Source organism: Oncorhynchus keta, chromosome 19, assembly GCF_023373465.1.
Source record: "Oncorhynchus keta strain PuntledgeMale-10-30-2019 chromosome 19, Oket_V2, whole genome shotgun sequence".
Classification (NCBI taxonomy): domain Eukaryota; kingdom Metazoa; phylum Chordata; class Actinopteri; order Salmoniformes; family Salmonidae; genus Oncorhynchus; species Oncorhynchus keta.
This window is the reverse complement of record NC_068439.1, coordinates 68,482,721-68,504,614: the sequence shown is the minus strand read 5'-3', so window position 1 is coordinate 68,504,614 and position 21,894 is coordinate 68,482,721. Positions and strand designations below refer to the sequence as shown.

At 41.9% G+C, this 21,894-nt stretch overlaps 1 protein-coding gene across 4 annotated transcripts in view; it reads right to left on the bottom strand.

Annotated features, from left to right (window-relative positions):
• Positions 1-38: 38 nt before the first annotated feature.
• The window catches only part of LOC118398758 (transcription regulator protein BACH2), a 111,889-nt gene continuing 90,033 nt past the window's right edge, over positions 39-21,894 (bottom strand). For all 4 annotated transcript variants that reach the window (XM_052471124.1, XM_035794426.2, XM_052471126.1 and 1 more), the window contains 2 exons: positions 8,644-8,850; positions 39-6,154 (listed from right to left, as the gene is read on the bottom strand). In XM_052471124.1, the coding sequence (XP_052327084.1) occupies positions 5,669-6,154; positions 8,644-8,850 (693 nt within the window). In that variant the 3' untranslated portion in view covers positions 39-5,668. The remainder of the gene's footprint in view (positions 6,155-8,643; positions 8,851-21,894) is intronic.

The following is a 21,894-nucleotide window of genomic DNA, read 5'->3' as shown; positions in this document are numbered from 1 at the left end:
ATGTCTTTGCATTTGCAGATATAAAAATGACCAAATAATGCACATGATATGTTTCTTTATTTCATAAACAGAAATGGTGTCTAGACAAAAATGTAATTTATATAACGCTAGCAATTAAAATGAATGAAAATGGGGTTTGCACAATACTGTGTTTAAAATGGTTAATAAGTCATTTTAATTCATTAGGGTCGTGTAGCATTTCAAAATGAAAAGGGTAAGAACTCTTAATAGAGAATAAGCAAATTACAGCTATTTCAAATTGACAATATTAACAAAAAACTGTTCTAGAAAAATAATGTAAAAGAGCTTTTACATTAAAAATAATGAACCAAAATCTACTAATACAATAATCCATATAATCTGTGAAAAAGCATGTAGAAAAAACACCTGATGAAGTTTGCTGATACAGTCATTGACCAGTAATGAGAGGTATGAAGGATTTCACAGGTAGATAAGTGTGAGAAGGTCTGCACTGGGTGTGACTCAGGGATGGGGGGGGGTGCGTAGGCCCCTGCATACACTCACTTCACTTGAATGTGAACTATGGCCTCTGCAAGTTGTAAGGCAACAATTGGAGGTGCACTTGTATCCATGTAACTCTGAAACATCCCCAGTTGAATGAAAAGACAAGTTGAGAAAACACATCATTTTTTGTTTACAGAAAACTAACCTTCAGTCCAATTTTAACCTAACAATTTCTATTTACATGGCAAATGTAATAAACACATCATGACATGTGATACCGTTTTGTAAACATATCAAACTTTTCTTTTACTCCTAAAATGATCTCAGCTTGTGCATTCAATCAGGATACCAGTATATTATATTATAAAGTTGAGCAATTTGTGAAAAAGGCAAGCTTTGTTCATCTTTTCAAAAGAACAACCTTTGGAGTTGGAGAGACAGTGTTTTTTCTTTCAAAGCAGCACACAAAAACAACTAAAACAAACAAAACAGTGAAACAAAACGAGAAATGATTACAGCACAAAAGCCTCTGAAAAAGATAATGAATTCAATGCATCTAGCTTTACAACAAATATCCACCAACTAATTACGATAGCCAGCTAACAAATCAAATAACATGACTGTTTTTTGAGTTTTGGCTTGTAAAAAACTGCAGAGGTAAAGGAACTTGAGAGAGGGGGGAAAAAATTGTATTTACTACCAAAACAGAATTCAAATATATATGTATGTTTACTCCAATGTATTGAGTACTCTCTCTGCAGCTCTTAATGACTTTGATCTGTATTGTGCAAAGCTTATTATTCCGCATTTGTAGAAATTAGCTTCAGGAGTATAAGACCAGAGGTTAGAAGTGAGCTAAACTTTCAGACACTCAAACACAGCCAGAAACCAGCTAAAGTACAAAAGTCTGCTACAGATTCAGAAATGGAGAAATAAAATGCTTGGCACCCTGAGACGATATACAAGACCAATGACTAGTCCTGGTTTAGGTCAACCAGACAAATCTCTGTGTGAATGAGATGATGACACACAACAAGCTTATTTGACCCGTAATGCTTGGGGTAACTGTAGAGATGACCCGACCATGTACTACTTTCAACCATCGGTCACCATAGTAACACCCCATACAGCATAGCAAGCATGGAGTAGCTCTCTCAGGACTAGAGAGCTAAGAGGTCTGGACTGGCAATTGACCAGCATAAGGAGCTACATTAAAAACCTCTCATTACTTTGTATCACCTCCCACTGGGCAAAAACTGGTTGCATCAATGTTCTTTCCATGTAATTTCAACAAAACAATTCAATGTGATGACAATGAATCAATGTGGAAAACTGATTGGATTTGCACATTTTTTCACCCAGCTTTTAACCTAAATCCAATGACATGGTAAACATTTTTTATTTATTTCATATTGCATTTACATAAGTCGACAACTCAACCAAATGTATATCAAAACTAGATGTCGAAATAATGTCTGTGCCCAGCGGGCTTCTATCTGCATCCACCAACCTTTACTGTATATCAATCTTGGGGCTCTAGGTAGAGAATAAACAATGATGAATTATTGTACGTACAGTACAAACCAGAAATAGGCTATGCACTCATTGCTATCCAAAGAATAACATCGATATTAATCCTAGCATTATAAGGCCATCTAACAACAGACATTGAAATATATCTGTTGGTATAGCTTTGATGGGCCGAGGACAATAGAAACTTTATGAATTTCAAACCATTTTCCCCCACATTGTCAAAGTGTAGCCTAATGAGAGTGTGCTTTTCTGGTGGACCATTATGCTTTCCACTTTTACGTCAAAAACGAGAAAGAAAAGGTACATTTATTGGGTAGGAATTGTATATGATTTGACAAATGTGTTTCCTGTTTTGTACCTGATAATGGAGACTGATGTATATTGTTCCAATTCAGTGATAGCATATGAATCAGAGAAAAGCCAAAGTGGAAGAAGAACCTCACAAACAACAATTACAACTGCTCTACACTCCTTCCTTACATAAGGAAAGGGGGATACCTAGTGAGATGTACAACTGTTCTACACTCCTTCCTTACATAAGGAAAGGGGGATACCTAGTCAGGTGTACAACTGAATGCATTCAACTGAAATGTATCTTCCACATCTAACCCAACCCCTCTGAATCAAAGAGGTGCGGGGGGCTGCCTTAATCGACATCCACGTCATCGGCGCCCGGGGAACAGACGCCATTGGACATACATTGTGTGTGTATTAATATTTGGGTGCATGTTTTAGTTGTCTGTGTATGACTGTATCTAACTAAAATCTTAGGGAACCTAATCTAAATGGTCATATACTCAGACCTGCGAAACACAGACATATTCTACAAAGCTGCACTCTAATATCACAACAGCTTTCGATATCAGTCAAGACGAAAGTATTAGACAGCTGTGTCCAAGAGGGTGCAACAGAGTAACGCCAAGAAGAATTTGCAGACAGTCATCAAGGTGTATATTTAAGCAATAAGGGTTGTGGTATATGGCCGATACATCATGGCTAAGGGCTGTGCTTATGCGCGACGCAACGCCGAGTGCCTGGATACAGCTCTTAGCTGTGGTATATTGGCCATATACCACAAACCCCCAAGGTGCCTTATTGCTATTATAAACTGGTTACCAACGTAATTAGAGCAGTTAAAGTACATGTTTTGTCATACCCGCGGTATACGGTTTGATATACCACGGCTGTCAGCCAATCAGCATTCAGGGCTCAAACCACTCAGTTTATAATATCGCTCTTTCCGACACTGTATAGCTTTTCATCCTGAATGAAGTTAAAGCTATGAGTAAAGCTTTTTATTCCAATTGAATTCACTCACTGTAAAGACAGGTTCTGTCTCTATTTCTATTTTTTTTGTATTTTCAAGCACATCCCTGTTAAACAGATACGAGTATTATTTCTGTATATTTCTGTTATAAAAGTAATTATATACTGGGTGGTTCGAGCCCGAAATGCTGATTGGCTGACAGCCATGGTATATCACACCGTATACCATGGCTAAGACAAAACATTTCATTTTACTGCTCTAATTATGTTGGTAACCAGTTTATAATAGCAATAAGGCACCTCTGGGGTTTGTGGCATATGGCCAATATACCACGGCTAAGGGCTGTATTCAGGCACTCCTCATTGCCTAAGAACAGCCCTTAGCTCTGGTGTATTGGCCATATATCACAAACCCCCGAGGTACCTTACTGATTAAATATTGTTCATCAAAAGATGGACTAAATAATTTAGCTGAGGACTATTGTTAGAAGCAAACATAAGCTAGACAAAATAACTAGGTAAAATATACAGGCAGCATGCATTCACATCACAGAATATTATGATTTCAACAAATGTACAATCAGGGCAAACATGTTACTATCATGCTTTCACATGAACTCAAGTCCCAAATAAATGATTCATTCTTAAAGAAATACAAATATAAGATGTGAACACTCTCTAAATGTTATGTTGGCTTTCTTTTTTATAATACATCTGATTGCTTTAGGTTTTTGAATATAATGTCTTCATAGATGTATTTATATCAATAAGATGTTTTAATTTAAGTGCCAATTCAAGTGCTCCAGCATCAGTGTTTTCAGGGTTCTGAACCTGACGTAGACCCTCTATGAAGTGCTATAGGATCTAGTTACAATGGAGTGTCTGGTGCTGGAAGGAAAGTGCCTGATCTTGAGCCCAGATTCATTGGAGAAAGTATCCTTAGTCAAATATAAATATCTTGTGTGTGTTTTTTTTGTTACAGACAGAATATCTGTCCCTCAGCTTGAAAAGGTGTCTATTGTCAAATTTCTCGACAACACTGAAACATAACACTGAAGATATTCAAAGGGTGTCTGAGAGAGGGTTCACCATCATACATAAAGCATCTTTAAATACTGATAAAAAGAAATAAAGTTTCCTCAAAAACACAACAAGCCTAAACTATTTTTCACATTTAAAGAGGTGTCAAAGTTTGAAAGGATGTTGTGCAAGCCACGGATTAATAACATACTTTACACTGTCCTCGCCAGCAACATCCGTGTATGTGTGTGTGTGTGTGTGTGTGTGTCAAGCTGATTTCCTGAGTTTAAGAACACCCACCTTTATGAAGAATTTTCCTTTAATCAGGAAAAAGCTAAGCAAATATTTTCCCTTAGCAAAAAGGTACTTGATATAACCCCAGTGAAAAAGAAATGTCTAAGCCACTACCTGTACAATATTACTGTGACAGTCACCATGCACCATACATTATACGTTATTATGTTCTGCCCAAGCCAGCACTTGAAAGTTACCATTACAACATCCAAATACAATGATTTTGCTGATGTGTGGGAACATAGCTATTTGGGAACCACCTGCTAAATCGTTCGTTTTTCTCTTTCGTTTCAGTGCTGAGGAAGGCAAAGGAGGAATGTTAAGGTACTGTCTGTACACATCATTTTGCTGTACAAAAGACATTTTTGCATATGAACATTTACAGTCTGCTTCAGAAACCTCTCATACACAGAAGCTGAATTCTTATTTTCATGAATCATGTTGAACATTCAGAAGATATTTTCCTGAGTTTGAATTGCTGTGACAAGAGCCACAAGCGAGAGTGAGAGAATTAGAAAGATAGTGAGAGAGAAATAGAGCGGAAGTGTTCGATGTAGAAATAGTGATAGGAAAATAGACAGAGTAGGAGAGAGTGAGAGAGACAGAGAAAGAGAGAGAGAGAAAGGGAGAGTGAGAGAAATAGAAAGACAAAGAAAGAGAGAGACAGAGAGATAGAAACTGTAGATAGATCGAGAGACAAAGAGTGCTGCTGTTAGGTCCATTGAGGTTTGAATTGAAGATGTGATCTTTGCCCATCCCTGTGAGTAGACTATAGATAGAGAACAGTGTGTCCACTGTAGAGGTTGCTTCCTGACGGGGCATGGTGGAGCACCATTGTGAGCGGAGTTTTGTGTGGGAAGTCCCTATTCTGTCATGGTTACAGAGAGGAGAATACCTGGAGAACAGTATTGCTGTTAAGACAACTGTAGTGTCAACCTATAAAAAGACAAACAAAAAGACATAAATAAAAACATGTTGTTTAAAGAACACTGGTAGAGGCTGAACATCTCACCAACCCAGAGGAAGGGGTTTGTCAGAAGAAAATAAAAACTAGAAATTAAATAATAAAAAACATTAAAACCACAGTTTACTAAGTACAGTCCTTTCTCGGCTGTTCGTCAGTTGTACATTTATCAGTCATTTCCTGGCAGAAGTCTACCGTCACCGTCTGATTGGACTGTTCATTGAACGAGAACCCCGACTCCATGTATAAACTTGGCTCCTGGCCCTCCGCCTCATTGCTACCTGGCCCCCCATCAGCCCCGTTGCCCATGGCCCAATCAGGCTCGCTCTCTGAGGGCCCGGAGGACTTGAGGAAGCTGGGCTCCGGGGTGGCTGAGCTGGAGTGGGTGATGAGGTCAATGCTGTTAGAGGCAGCGTTGCTGGCAGTGGTGGTGGCGTTGGTGGTGCCGGGCTTCAGGACAGGGCAGTGGTGGTTCAGGGACTGGACCTGCTCCGGACTCAGCTGTCTGTCCCTGCAGACCTCCTGGGACAGACAGGAGAAGTTCTCCCACAGCTCGCCCATACACTCCTTCAGCTGGTTCCTCTCCGTCAGCAGCTTGTCCTTCTCGTTCACCTGATGGACACAAAAGTTAATATTAATGATGAGGACTAATGTCATGAGCTGTGTGGTGGAACTAGGTGGTGGAAAGAGGTTTGATGATGATGTCCTCATATATAAGATGCTGATGGGGGATATCAAGGGGAAGGCTGTCAGTCCTCTGTGGAGAATATAGCACTAGTGTGTGTGTTTAAAAAAAATAATAATAATAATAATAATAATTATGTGTTGACGGTTGATACACATCAGAGGCCGCAGCTCCACCACCCTCACGGAAAAAACATGGCATCTGCCTGTGATAGACCTCCATGCCATGGAAACGCAGGAGCAAGGAGGTACAGATAGGAGAGATACAGCCAAGACTACTGGGGATGCTCTACTCTATAATGAAGTCTCCTGCCTGCCCCTGCACCAGCCTCCACACACCTGACTGTACTTGTGGCAGCTAGATGGCAGTTTGCTGGCCTGAATGTGCTGACACAATGGTGTTGAAAAAATTCATATCACTCTATCCCAAGGTAATGTTTGTTGCGCTGTCAAAAATGTTATTAGTTAAGTCCAGGGAGAGAACTGTTATATATAGACACTACATTGTTCTACTACTCTACAGTCTTTTGCAGGGGTGTCAAACATACCGCCCGCGGGAGTCCAATCCGGCCCGCGGGTGGTTTGAGTAATAAAAATATAAATATATATACAGAACCAGTCAAAAGTTTGGACACACCTACTTTTCCATTTTTTTTCAATTAACAGGTGTGCTTTGTTAAAAAATAAACATTTGTGGAATTTATATCAGTTGTGTTGTGACAAGGTAGGGGTGGTATACAGAAGATAGCCCTATTTGGTAAAAGACCAAGTCCATATTATGGCGAGAACAGCTCAAATAAGCGAAGACCTGAAAATGTCAGCCAATACAGAACATTTCAAGAACTTTGAAAGTTTCTTCAAGTGCAGTCGCAAAGACCATCAAGCGCTATCATGAAACTGGTTCTCATGAAGACCGCCACAGGAAAGGAAGTCCCAGAGTTACCTCTGCTGCAGAGGATAAGTTCATTAGAGTTAACTGCACCTCAGATTACAGCCCAAATAAATGCTTCACATATTTCAAGTAAAAGACACATCTCAACATCAACTGTTAAGAGGAGACTGTGTGAATCAGGCCTTCCTGATCGAATTTCTGCAAGGAAACCACTACTAAAGGACACCAATTAGAAGAAGAGACTTGCTTAGGCCAAGAAACCCGAGCAATGGACATTAGTCCAAATTTGAGATTCTTGGTTCCAACCGCCGTGTCTTTGTGAGACTCAGAGTAGGTGAACGGATTATCTCTGCATGGAGGAGGTGGTGTGGGGGTGCTGTGCTGGTGACACAGTTGGTGATTTATTTAGAATTCAAGGCACACTTAACCAGCATGGCTACCACAGCATTCTGCAGCAATACACCATCTCATCTGGTTTGAGCTTAGTGGGACTATCTTTTGTTTTTCAACAGGACAATGACCCAACACACCTCCAGGCTGTGTATGGGCTATTTGACCAAGAAGGAGACTAATGGAGTGCTGCAATTAAAATTGTTTGGGATGAGTTGGACTGCAGAGTGAAGGAAAAGTAGCCAGCTCAGCATATGTGGGAACTCCTTCAAGACTGTTGGAAAACCATTCCAGGTGAAGCTGGTTGAGAGAAAGCTATCCTCAGAGCAAAGGGTGGCTACTTTGAAGATTCACAAATGTCAAGTATATTTTTATTTGTTTAACACTTTTTTGTTTACTACATGATTCCATATGTGTTATTTCATAGTTAAATTATTAACAACTATTATTCTACAATGTAGAATAAAACTTGAATGAGTAGGTTTGTCCAAACAAACTAACTGGTACTCTATATATATATATATATATATTTGGGAATGTCCTTTTTTGGGAAACGAAGTAAATATAGTTTAAAATTAATAAAACTAAATGGAAACTGTGTAGAAATTATAATAGAACTACATTCATATAGTTTCTTGACTGTGTTCAGCTCTCTAACAATCACCAAAATGAAAGCTAGACAGTCAGGGAGCATAGAAAAATAACAAAACTATTGACAGAGGACATTTTTTGCACATTTTTACCGCAAGGAAATATAACACATTCTCAATGTACCATCAGGACCTCGTTGAAGACCGAATGCGGACCCTGGGACAAAATTAGTTTGACACCCCTGGTCTATAGAAAGCAGTGTGATTCTTTATCTATGTGTTTACAATATTATTGCCTGCCTGTGAACTGAACCATCACAGGGGGAAAAAAATTTATGATCGAAAAGTTGATTAAAAAGAAGAAAGCAATGTGTGAAAATGAGAATAGTCTATGTGTGAAGAAGGAGGCAGTTGTCTGACAGTGTGTGCATGTATATATGTGTGTGTGGAATGCCAGTAGATCTACTGTATATACTATGTACTGTAGCCTTTACAGGATATCTCTGAGAGGATGACATGTCATGCAGATCTATAGACACACTAACCAGTTTTCTGATCTCGCACTCCAGGTTCATGATGCAGTCAAGCTTCCTCTTGCGACAACGCTGTGCTGCGATGCGGTTCTTACTCCGCCGCCTGATGTCATGGATGAACTCCAGCTGCTCTGAGGTCAGTTTGTGCATTTTTACCATCATTTGGAAGTCGTTCCGTGGAAGATTTGTGATTTGATTAACAGGGAAAGGAAGTTTTACCTGCCAATAAAGAAATTGAGAATGACTTTTCACATCTGACCTTATACAGCGTTGACTTACATGTTTTAATTGAGTAAATGAACAGAGGAGTTTGGTGACTAGACATGGAATGCCACATTTCACCAGGAGATGGCACAAGAGCACCACTGTCAGGACTAGAGATAGAGACTGTGCCTCCATAACACGTGTGTAGTAAGCCTTCAACATTCTTTCTGAACCTCAAATATTGAACATGAAACCTATTCTCAGGCAGAGGGGGACAAGGTGATCTAAGAAACTAGTGTCTCTCCATCTGTCCCTGCTAGCTTGGAAAGGTGCCAGCGTGACAGATCAAGGAGGGACAAGCAGGGACTTGTCAACCCCATCCATATTGGTGTCAGGTGATATCTAGAGGGCATGATATGTAACATCTATACTATCTACCTGCAATAATCCACAGGGACTGCAGATCAAAAGAAACATGCAAAGCCATGCTTTCTTTGACACCTCCAGTCACAAAGAGTGCAACGAGGGCCTGATTAATGAAAGGGCTTACAGGCCCAAGCCCGTAGGGGGCCGTTAAGGCAGGGTACAGCTTTTTCTTCTGCAATAAGTGAGAATTTGTCCCCCTCTTGACGGCAAGAGAAAGTACATTTCCTGAAATTCTACACATTTTGCCATGAATTAAGCCATGTTAATGATATCTGAGTAAAAGTGACTAACAAAATCAATGGGGGGGGGGGGGCCCCCTGGAGGTCAGGTCCCCTGGGCACGTCTCCTGCGTGCCTGGCTGGTATTCGGCCTTACTACAAGTTTAGATAGCTGGCTAAACTGATTTACCAATCTAAAAATTGTTAGCTGACATGGCTAATTGAGTGACTGTCAGTGACTGATATATCAAGAGTAAAAATGCTGATGCACAACAAAATTTCGAAATTGCACTTTGTGAATTCTAACATTCAAACTATCAATAGAAGGTTGAGACCTCAACTGAGCTAACCCAGCCCTGAGTGCAACACTAATCTGGAGAAATAAATAATTTGCAATAAAATCCTTATAATTGCAAAATAACAATACAATTTCCCCCCATATTAGTTACATTGATTCGCTGACAATATCCTGGAGGATGTGATCATTCTCCCACAGAGCATCAATAGCCATATTTTTCTGCTCTCTCAGGTAGTGGCAAACCTTTTGATACAGATATAGGATCTTAATTTGAGCCAGTTTGCTACAGCAAGAACATAATCCTGCAGCAACAGGAAATGCACATTTTTATGTGGTTTATAATTAATGGACATGCAGGAAAATTCTCAGCAAAAAAGGAGTGATCAAATTAAGATTCTACAGATCCACCCCAGGGAGATCTCTCAGCACCAGAGAACTGTAGCATAGTAGCTTGGGGGAGAAGAGATATGGCAGAGAGGAAGATAGGAGAGGAGGAATAACAAAGATCCAGAGTAAAACAGCCAGAGAGCTTGGCAAGATGAGAGGAGCTGCCATTCTCCTCCGCTCTGCTCTCTCTCCTCTTGGCGGCCTCTCTGGAATAAAGTCAAACGGGAGGGAAAAGGGGCGTCAGTTGGGTATGGTAGTGGCCATACTCTAGCTCAAGAGCAACATTTTTAAGTAAACAAAAAAAAAGTTGACTAAAATCATTCCAATCCCGATTAAAATACAATGGCTGTGAAGCGTATTGGAGGAGAGCAGCTGCCATGCAGAGGCCTTTTCTCTCTCTTTTAGAAATCAGAGTGCAGAGACAGTGTCAGTTTGTTTTGCCAGTCAGCTTGTTTTGCCGGTCAGCTGCAAAGCTGCTTGCTTTGAATTTGATGTCGGCATTTGAACTCGGCCTTGTTGTAATCTGATAGCCAGGGGTTAATTGAATTGGGAGGTGGGGAAGCCCTCCTTTTTGGTGCTTTTTAGAAACAAAAATATAGTTTTTTGCTATTAAAATATATGTTGTGATTGTTGTAGGCCTAAGTTATATTTTAATTAATTCGCTCAGTAGGCTAGTGTGATTTGGTGTTAGAGCATTTCCCCATGTCCTGATTTTGGCTTCTAGGCAATACAAATTGTAGGCTATAACAAGTGTGCATTCTCATGCAGTGACAAAATGATAATTGAGATAATGCAAATCATTAAGGATGACCTAGTTGGGCTAACTTTTTAACCTCTTGCTGTAGGCTTACTTCATCATCATCCTCTGCCTACATCCCCAATCCTACCTGTAACCTATATTCCTCTGGTATAGTGCATGTCAACCTCTCACTCAGTCTTGCTTGTCCATCTTCCTCAATAAAAATGAGATATTCTAACAGATCAATCTTGCTGGCAAAACATCATTAAATATTGCTAAGTTATTTAGCTGTAGTGTGGATTTAGGGAAGTTTAAAAATATATATATAATGAGCACCGAGACGTGCAACTTCTATGTAAGCAACACAATAACATCAGACAGAGACAAGCAAGCCCAGGGATTTTTTTTTTTTTTTACACGAGCCGCCCCCTTGTTGGCTACTATGTTGCAATATCAATATTCTTGGAGCAGCCTTGTTGATACAAATGGTTCAATATTCTCAGAACCGCCTCGTCGATACACTCCACTTCTCCATTCCTTAGTTTAGTGAAATGATGCCACCGGGAGGGAGCGAGGGAGGAAGGAGAGGAAAAACGGCTCACTGCTCTTTCTGTACCAGATGGTCCCATCACCTGGGGTAAGTGCCTCACTTCAGAGGACAAAGCAAGGTGTCTATTCATTGAAATCACTCTCCACTGAAAAGCAAATCTAGATGTCAATTTATCCCAGAGAGAGAGAGCGAGAAGCTTGAATTTCCTCATTAGAAGCACTCAGTCCTTTGAGAGTCGTTGAGACCATTTCTCATGTGCATGTAAACACATGAATAAATAAATAATGGACCAAGCCAATCAATGCCACACTGGGCCCTGCAGGCTCCCTCCCACTACTAGCCAGGACATGGCAGTGGTTACAGAGGGAGGGCGATGGAACACATCTTGCCTGCTCTGTGTGATCTAAACGAAGAGAAGATAACTGTCTGTGATTATGACCCCTCTGAGTGCCATGTAATGATGGCGATAGTTATAGAGTTCTACGGAGTGACCACACTGGTATAATGATGGGGGCTCTTTAAATGAGACAGGGTAGAAGAGGAAGGAAGGGAGGGAGGGACGTGGCGGGGAAGGGAGGCGGGGACATACAGCCAACCACCTTTCTACAGCGAGCAAACTTGAGGTTATTTCCTTTCTTCTTCCTGGCAGTGGCGCACAGTGCAGCGCAGGAGGGTTGTCTAGGATATATTTAGTGGCTCCGCCAGGGGGACCAGTCCAGTAACAAGGCTGGGATGACAGACTGCAGCTCCGACAGCAGTCATAAATTCAGACCCAACATGTTCTGAATTCTCACTTGCCCCCCTCGTTATTCTTCCTTCTCCTCTTTTCCCTCCTACCGTCTCACTGTCTCTGGATCATTATGCTCCAAATGGGTCCTGGGTGAAAAGTAGGGCTCATCTGTTACTCGGCAGCTGGCTGGCTGCAGGTCCAGACCTGGGCCGAGCCCTGGGATTCAGATGCATGGGCGGCCCGACAATGACAGTGGGTTCTGTGCAGCCTGACTGCCAGTGTTCACATGCAGGGTTGGTGACCCACGATGAACCCTGGGAGGGAGTTTAACACTACATCGTCCTGTGCAGGAGAGAGGCATGCAGCGCCACCTACTACGGTGTCCCTTCTCATCTATTGACACAAGCCCTGGGGAAATAAATAATCCCGATTTTCCAAGCAATTTCCTTTGAAAGTCGAAGCAATTTACTAAAATGGCCATCCCACTCTGATTCATTCTTAAGGTCTAACCGTCTACTATTAGTTACTCCTGCCTGATTTCTAGAGTGCTGCTATTTTGACTGCGGCTCTATCTCTGCATCAAAAAGAGACCTTTATCTGGTAAGTACGATCAATATAAAAGTGAACACTAAAGTCTTTCTATGTTGACTCTATAAACATTTTACATTTACACTTTAGTAATGTTGCAGACTAGCCCAGGGGAAAAAATTACACGAGCCGCCTCCTCGTTGGCTACTATGTTGCAATATCAATATTCTTGGAGCAGCCTTGTTGATACACCCTACTTCTCCATTCCCTAGTTTAGTGAAATGACGCCACCAGGAGGGAGCGAGGGAGGAAGGAGAGGAAAAACGGCAGACGCTCTTATCCAGTAGTAAGTGCATACATTTTTTGTAATTTTACGCACAAAAACTCTCCCAGATCCACAGCGATTAACCCTGCAATTAATCACATGTGGTTTATAATGTGATTAGAGAGCATCATACGTCCTATGGAAATCTGGGAGAAGGTAATGCCCTTACAAAGCCCCGTTTAGTATCTTATAGTATCTTGTTCTCCCGTAAACAGGAGTTATTACCGGAACCCCCTATGGCAGATGAGTTAGAGAGGCTCTGTGGTGAAGAGATGGGATGTGTGTACTGCTACTGCAGAATGTCAGGTCCCAGGAGATGGCAACGTGGCAGTGTCCCAGGTGGCCTTAATGCTGACATGTTGAGTCTGTTGGATTTCAGCTGCCAGCCACAGCAACCGACCTTCCCCCCATTGGGCATCATAACAACAGCCTGACACAATACTCTTGCTGCACACAAGACAAACAACAAAACCTACAATACTTTTGTTATATATGAATCTCAGCTGGTATCATTAATTTCAGCTTGCTTAGTCACTGCACCAACGATGTTAGGATGAAACAGTCAGAGGTCACCAAGCGCAACATAGCTTCAGCCTGTAAATCAGCTAGAAATATGTGTCGGCATTGAGTAATTGTCTCTGGCCTCCTCGCAGTTAGGGGGAGTGATGAGCTTACAGCAAAGTCTCAACTCAATTGCTGGTTGAAAACTGATTTCTGCCCCTCCCAAAAGTGAGAATGTGTAGATAATTGGCCCTCTTTCTTGGACTCACCCAAAAACAGGACCAAGCTTGGCCTGTTGAGGAGTGACGGACTCCATCCTAGCTGGAGGGGTGCTCTTATCTACCAACATAGACAGGGCTCTAACTCCTCTAGCTCCACAATGAAATAGGGTGCAGGCCAGGCAGCAGGCTATTAGCTAGCCTGCCAGCTTAGTGGAGTCTGCCACTAGCACAGTCAGTGTAGTCAGCTCAGCTAACCCCATTGAGACTGTCTGTGCCTCGACCTAGGTTGGGCAAAACTAAACATGGCATTGCTCGCCTTAGCAATCTCACTAGAATAAAGACCTCCTCCATTCCTGCCATTATTGAAAGAGATCGTGATACCTCACATCTCAATATCAGGCTACTTAATGTTAGATCCCTCACTTCAAAGGCAGTTATAGTCTATAAACTAATCACTGATCAAAATCTTTATGTGATTGGCCTGACTGAAACATGGCTTAAGCCTGATGAATTTACTGTGTTAAATGAGGCCTCACCTCCTGGTTACACTAGTGACCATATCCAAATCAAATCAAATTTTATTTGTCACATACACATGGTTAGCAGATGTTAATGCGAGTGTAGCGAAATGCTTGTGCTTCTAGTTCCGACAACGCAGTAATAACCAACAAGTAATCTAACTAACAATTCCAAAACTACTGTCTTATACACAGTGTAAGGGGATAAAGAATATGTACATAAGGATATATGAATGAGTGATGGTACAGAGCAGCATAGGCAAGATACAGTAGATGGTATCGAGTACAGTATATACATATGAGATGAGTATGTAATCAAAGTGGTATAGTTAAAGTGGCTAGTGATACATGTATTACATAAGGATGCAGTCGATGATATAGAGTACAGTATATACGTATGCATATGAGATGAATAATCTAGGGTAAGTAACATTATATAAGGTAGCATTGTTTAAAGTGGCTAGTGATACATTTACATAATTTCCCATCAATTCCCATTATTAAAGTGGCTGGAGTTGAGTCAAATCCCCAGTGTAGCCCACAAAGGCGGAGGTGTTGCTAACATTTACAATAGCAAATTTCAATTTACAAAAAACCTGATGTTTTCGACTAGAAGCTCAAAAGACATGAAATCTATGCACCCTACCCAATCACTTTTTATAGCTACTGTTTACAGGCCTCCTGGGCCATATACAGCGTTCCTAACTGAGTTCCTATCGGACCTTGTAGTCATAGCAGATATTCAAATTTCAAAGTCCACAGACCCACTCCAAAAGGCTTTCGGAGCCATCATCAACCCAGTGGGTTTTGTCCAACATGTCTCCGGACCTACTCACTGTCATACTCTGGACCTAGTTTTGTCCCATGGAATAAATGTTGTGGATCTTAATGTTTTTCCCCATAATCCTGAACTATCGGACCATCATTTTATTACGTTTGCAATCGCAACAAATAATCTGATAAGACCCCAACCAAGGAGCATCAAAAGTAGTGGTATACATTCTCAGACAACACAAAGATTTGTTTATGCTCTTCCAGACTCCCTCTGTCTACCCAATGACACCAGAGGACAAAAATCAGTTAACCACCTAACTGAGGAACTCAATTTAACCTTGCGGAATACCCTACATGCAGTTGCACCCCTAAAAGAAACTAGCTCCCTGGTATACAGAAAATATCAGAGCTCTGAAGCAAGCTTCCAGAAAATTGGAACGGAAATGGCGCCACACCAAACTGGAAGTCTTCCGACTAGCTTGGAAAGACAGTACCGTGCAGAATCGAAGAGCCCTCACTGCTGCTCGATCATCCTATTTTTCCAATTTAATTGAGGAAATAAGAACAATCCAAAATGTATTTTTGATACTGTCACAAAGCTAACTAAAAAGCAGTATTCTCCAAGAGAGGATGGCTTTCACTTCAACAAATATAAATTAATGAACTTCTTGGAGGAAAAGATCATGATCATTAGAAAGCAAATTACAGACTCCTATTTAAATCTGCGTATTCCTCCAAAGCTCAGTTGTCCTGAGTCTGCACAACTCTGCTGGCAGAGAGACACTCAAGTGTTTTAGTACTATATCTCTTGACACAATGATGAAAATAAGCATGGCCTCTAAACCTTCAAGCTGCATACTGGACCCTATTACAACTAAACTACTTAAAGAGCTGCTTCCTGTGCTTGGCACTCCTATGTTGAACATAATAAACAGGGTTTTGGACCCCATCATAGCACTGAGACTGCACTTGTGAAGGTGGTAAATTACCTTTTAATGGCATCAGACCGAGGATCTGCATCTGTCCTCGAGATTGGAAACCCAAATTGGTCTACACGGACAAGTTCTGGCCTGGTTTAGATCTTATCTGTCGGAAAGATATCAGTTTGTCTCTGTGAATGGTTTGTCCTCTGACATATCAACTAAGGTTACGTTTTAGGACCACTATTGTTTTCACTATATATTTTACCTCTTGGGGATGTCATTCAAAAACATAATGTTAACTTTCACTGCTATGTGGATGACACAGAGCTGTACATTTCAATGAAACATGGTGAATCCACAAAATTGCCCTCGCTAGAAGCCTGTGTTTCAGACATAAGGAAGTGGATGGCTGCAAACGTTCTACTTTTAAACTCGGACAAAACAGAGAGGCTTGTTCTAGGTCCCAAGAAACAAAGAGATCTTCTGTTGAATCTGACCATTAATCTTGATGGTTGTACAGTCGTCTCAAATAAAACTGTGAAGGACCTCGGCGTTACTCTGGACCCTGATCTGTCTTTTGACGAACATATCAAGACTGTTTCAAGGACAGCTTTTTCCATCTATGTAACATTGCAAAAATCAGAAACTTTCTGTCCAAATATCCATGCTTTTGTTACTTCTAGGTTAGATTACTGCAATGCCCTACTTTCCGGCTACCCGGATAAAGGACTAATTAAACTTCAGTTAGTGCTAAATACGGCTGCTAAAATCCTGACTAGAACCAAAAAAGTTGATCATACTACTCCAGTGCTAGCCTCCCTACACTGGCTTCCTGTTAAGGCAAGGGCTGATTTCAAGGTTTTACTGCTAACCTACAAAGCATTACATAGGCTTGCTCCTACCTATCTTTCCGATTTGGTCCTGCCGTACATACCTACACGTACGCTATGGTCACAAGACGCAGGCCTCCTAATTGTCCCTAGAATTTCTCAGCAAACAGCTGGAGTCAGGGCTTTCTCCTATAGAGCTCAATTTTTATGGAATGGTCTGCCTACCCATGTGAGAGACACAGACTCGGTCTCAACCTTTACGTCTTCACTGAAGACTCATCTCTTCAGTGGGTCATATGATTGAGTGTAGTCTGGCCAAGGAGTGTGAAGGTGAACGGAAAGGATCTGGAGCAACGAACCGCCCTTGCTGTCTCTGCCTGGCTGGTTCCCCTCTCTCCAATGGGATTCTCTGCCTTTAACCCTATTACAGGGGCTGAGTCACTGGCTTACTGGTGCTCTTCCAAGCCGTCCCTAGGAGGCGTGCATCAGTTGACTGGGTTGAGTCACTGACGTGATCTTCCTATCTGGGTTGGCGCCCCCCCTTGGGTTGTGCCGTGGCAGAGATCTTTGTTGGCTATACTCGGCCTTGTCTCAGGATGGTAAGTTGGTGGTTGAATATATCCCTCTAGTGGTGTGGGGGCTGTGCTTCGGCAAAGTGGGTGGGGTTATATTCTGTCTGTTTGGCCCTGTCCGGGGGTATCATCGGATGGGGCCATCGGATGGTCTCCTGACCCCTGCTGTCTCAGCCTCCAGTATTTATGCTGCAGTAGTTTATGTGTCGGGGGGATAGGGTCAGTCTGTTATATTTGGAGTACTTCTCCTGTCTTATCCGGTGTCCTGTGTGAATTTAAGTATGCTCTCTCTAATCCTCTCTTTCTCTCTCTCGGAGGACCTGAGCCCTAGGACCATGCCTCAGGACTACCTGGCATGATGACTCCTTGCTATCCCCTGTTCACCTGGCCATGCTGCTGCTCCAGTTTCAACTGTTCTGCCTGCGGCTATGGAACCCTGATCTGTTCACCGGATGTGCTACCTGCCCCAGACCGGCTGTTTTCAACTCTCTAGAGACAGCAGGAGCGGTAGAGATACTCTTAATGATCGGCTATGAAAAGCCAACTGACATTTACTCCTGAGGTGCTGACTTTCTGCACCCTCGACAACTACTGTGATTATTATTTTTTGACCATGAACATTTGAACACCCGGCACAGCCAGAAGAGGACTGGCCATCCCTCATAGCCTGATTCCTCTCTAGGTTTCTTCCTAGGTTTTGGCCTTACTAGGGAGGATTTCCTAGCCACCGTGCTTCTACACCTGCATTGCTTGTTGTTTGGGGTTTTAGGCTGGGTTTCTGTACAGCACTTTGAGATTTCAGTTGATGTAAGAAGGGCTATATAAATAAATGTGATTTGATTCAAAAGTGTCACCGTTTCCTCTCACAACGAGCCATCCATAACATACTAATGACTTTTTCAAATACAGTTGGCATAAGGCAAAAGGCTGCACCAAATCAGTATATTGTGGTTTACACTGTATGCCAAATAATATTTTGACCACAGATGCATCATTTCAAGAGTGGAGAAAGGTACTTTTTGACTGTCGAAAAAACAGGAGTGATATTTAGGTCTGTGTACAGTACTTCCTGTGTGAGTCACTGGGTTAATGTTTGGTGGTGAGATAGGAAACATTGTGCTGCCAATATATCAACACGACTTCCCTATCACTCCCACCTCACTCTCAGATCAATGTTTGCAGTGTACTGTGACTAGACGATGTGTCATTGAGCTCAACGCCTACACAAGGGAGAGAGAGAGACTGATGTTTTGTGGAAACAGCTCAGAGATCTTCCACCGAGATCCTCTGTGTTTTGCGATGTCTCAGCTCTTAAATTCTCCTTTGTTGGGTGTGTAGGGCAAAACATTGTCTACTTTGAGACTCTATGGTTACAGGCCCTGGTTCAGTTTACATATGGGCCTATCCTCTCCTGACCCTATTGACTGACGCAATATGTGTCATATGTGCCAGATGGGAAACAGTTGAACACACGTGTGAAATTGTAGCCATTAAAAAGTTACCCCAGAGTAGTGTGGTGTCTGCTATTTGTCACCCCATAACCTCAGTAGCGGGGTGGGAGCGGCCAGGAGACCTTGAGTGACTCAGACTACCTTGAATGACTATCGCCTCTCTCGGTCAGATTAGCCTCCAGTTTAACAACTTCCTTCCTTGTCAGAATTCATTGTTTCCAGTGCTGGGGCTGCAGCTATTTTTAACAGCAGTAGCGCCGGGCGCTTGCTCGGCTATCTCTCCCTGAGTGGGACCCGGCCTGGCTGCCATTTGCTCTTTCAACACACAGAGGGAGAGCCAGAGCCTTCTGTCTCCCTGGAAGCTAGCTGTTTGTTTGTACAGCCAACTCACTGGGGGGAAAGAGGAAAACAGCGCCCCAGGAAGCATGAGGTAGCACTTTTGTTACCAGATAAGGCTGGAGCAGAGCAGGGTGGCATTTGGCTCTACACTGAGGCTCATTATGTAAGTGCTCTTCTATGCCTCCATCCATAAGGCCATGTCCTAAACCAAACAGTACTGAGAGAGAGAGGTTCTCACACACACAGCAGCATCTGTGACCCAGCACAGCCAGCTAGTCTCATTCATAATACATATTATCAGCAGCAGGCGACAGTAAAGGGGAATGCTTGCAGATATAAGTCCATGTGGGTCAATAGAGATCTGACAGTGGATATTGTGAGCCACTAATCAACAATGGAGTGTAGTGTATATCCATACATTGACTCACACAAGATGACAAAGGGAACTGGACATGTCTGAAGAGTAATTTTTGGGGCTGCTTTGTCCTTCCTCGACAGCTGTATTGCTGTAAATCTATTGTCTATAATTTACAGCCGGGGCATTAAGCAGTCCTTCAAACGGCTCATAAATCACTGGGTGTGGGTGCCATGCCTCTACGGTAATAATTACACATGACTGCTAGGGCCGTTTATCTTGCCGCTCTCTGTTTGTCCACAGAAGAAGACTGGATTCCTCCACAGTCGGAGGCTCAATCCTGCCAAATTGCTCCAACCCCAGTGAAACGGGGACTAGGCTCTGTGAATCTGATCACCATGGCAACACACCATTTTCTCTCTCTCTCTCTCTCTCTCTCTCTCTCTCACGGTGTCAGACTCAGAAGCGGACAGTTTTATTCCTTCAGGTAAAGATAAAATAAGTCTGCCTACAACAAAACGAAATGCTACAGATGCAATAATTTCATGCTGAAATTGAAGAGGCATCAGAGGTATTCTGTATGAATAAAAAATATATATACACTACCGGTCAAACATTTTAGAACACCTAATTATTCAAGGGTTTTTCTTTATTTGTACTATTTTCTACATTGTAGAATAATAGTGAAGACATCAACACTATGAAATAACACATATGGAATCATGTAGTAACCAAAAAAGTGTTAAACAAATCAAAATATATTTAATATTTTTAGACTCTTCAAATAGCCATCCTTTGCCTTGATGACAGCTTTGCACACTCTTGGCATTCTCTCAACCAGCTTCATGAGGTAGTCACCTGGAATGCATTTCAATGAATAGGTGTGCCTACTTAAAAGTGAATTAGTGGAATGTATTTCCTTCTTAATGTGTTTGAGCCAATCAGTTGTGTTGTGTGAGTAGGTGTTCTAAAACTTTTGACCGGTAGTGGATATTACATTTTCTTTTTGATGGAACAAAACAGTTTTCATCCTGAATATAATTATACACTTCACTAGTCTATATTCTATCTATCCTCATTGATCTCAAAGTAAACAACAACAGTCAGTCTGTTCTGCAAGTCAGTCTAGAGGATGTCAGTCGTCTGGCCAGGTGGATTAGGGGATGATTAGGGGATTGGCCATCCTTCCTTGTCAGCAGCACGGTCAGTGCTCCAGGCTACAGTCCTATTATGACACAACACAGAGCAGACCTTCCTCCACCAAAGGACTTAAACAGCTACATTCTCTTTCATTACACTGCTATTGTCCTATCACTATCACAAACATAGACTTTTGCTCAAACTTATACTATTATGCTCTGTCTGTGTATAACATAATATAGCCTACCTTCACTTTCAACTAGTGTAGGTGTATATCTAATTGTTGCTACACTAGAAATGTCACAAACACTATAAGCAATATTTTTGTATAAACAACAACGGCTACCTTCACCTAGGTGTACAGGTAAGTGCCAAAATAAAGGAAACACCAACATAAAGTGTCTTAATAGGGCGTTGGGCCAACACGAGACAGAACAGCTTCAATGATCCTTGGCATAGATTCTATAAGTGTCTGGAACTCCATTGGAGGGATGCAACACCATTTTGGGTGATAAAATTACACCAGGCTCTCTACCGTATGCCGGGTATTTCCAGCCTGTATCACAACCGTCCGTGATTGGGAGTCCCATAGGGCGGCACACAATTGGCCCAGCGTCGTCCGGGGTTGGCCGGAGTTGCCATCATTGCAAATAAGAATTTGTTCTTAACTGACTTGCCTAGTTAAACAAAGGATAAATAAAAAATAAATGTTTAAAAAAATCTTAATAATGACAGTATAATTTTCAATACTGTAAAAAAAAAAATCTAAGTGGATAGATATCAAGATATCAAGCTTCTTGGTTACAGCAGAGGCATTCAATCCCCTCCTGGATCAAGATCCCTGTTGCCTAAATGTTTCTTTGTTGTTGAAATAGCGCCCCTTGTGTGCACTCCGGTAATACCGTGCACTCCGGTAAGGTACAGAAACATTATGATGGTATGAAAATGTGGATACTGCCTATTCCTAGGTGGTGGAAACGCTGTCTCATGTGCCTGTCCAGAATCTCCCATAAGTGTTCAATTGGGTTGAGATCTAGTGACTGAGATGCCCATGTCATATGGTTTACATGCTCAAACCATTCGGTGGCCACTCATGCCCTATGGATGGGGGCATTGTTATCATAAGGGGGCATAGCCATGGTAGACAAAATAATAGCCTGCCCATCATTTTTATTCATGACCCTAAGCATGATGGGATGTTAATTGCTTAATTACTCAGGAACCACACCTGTGT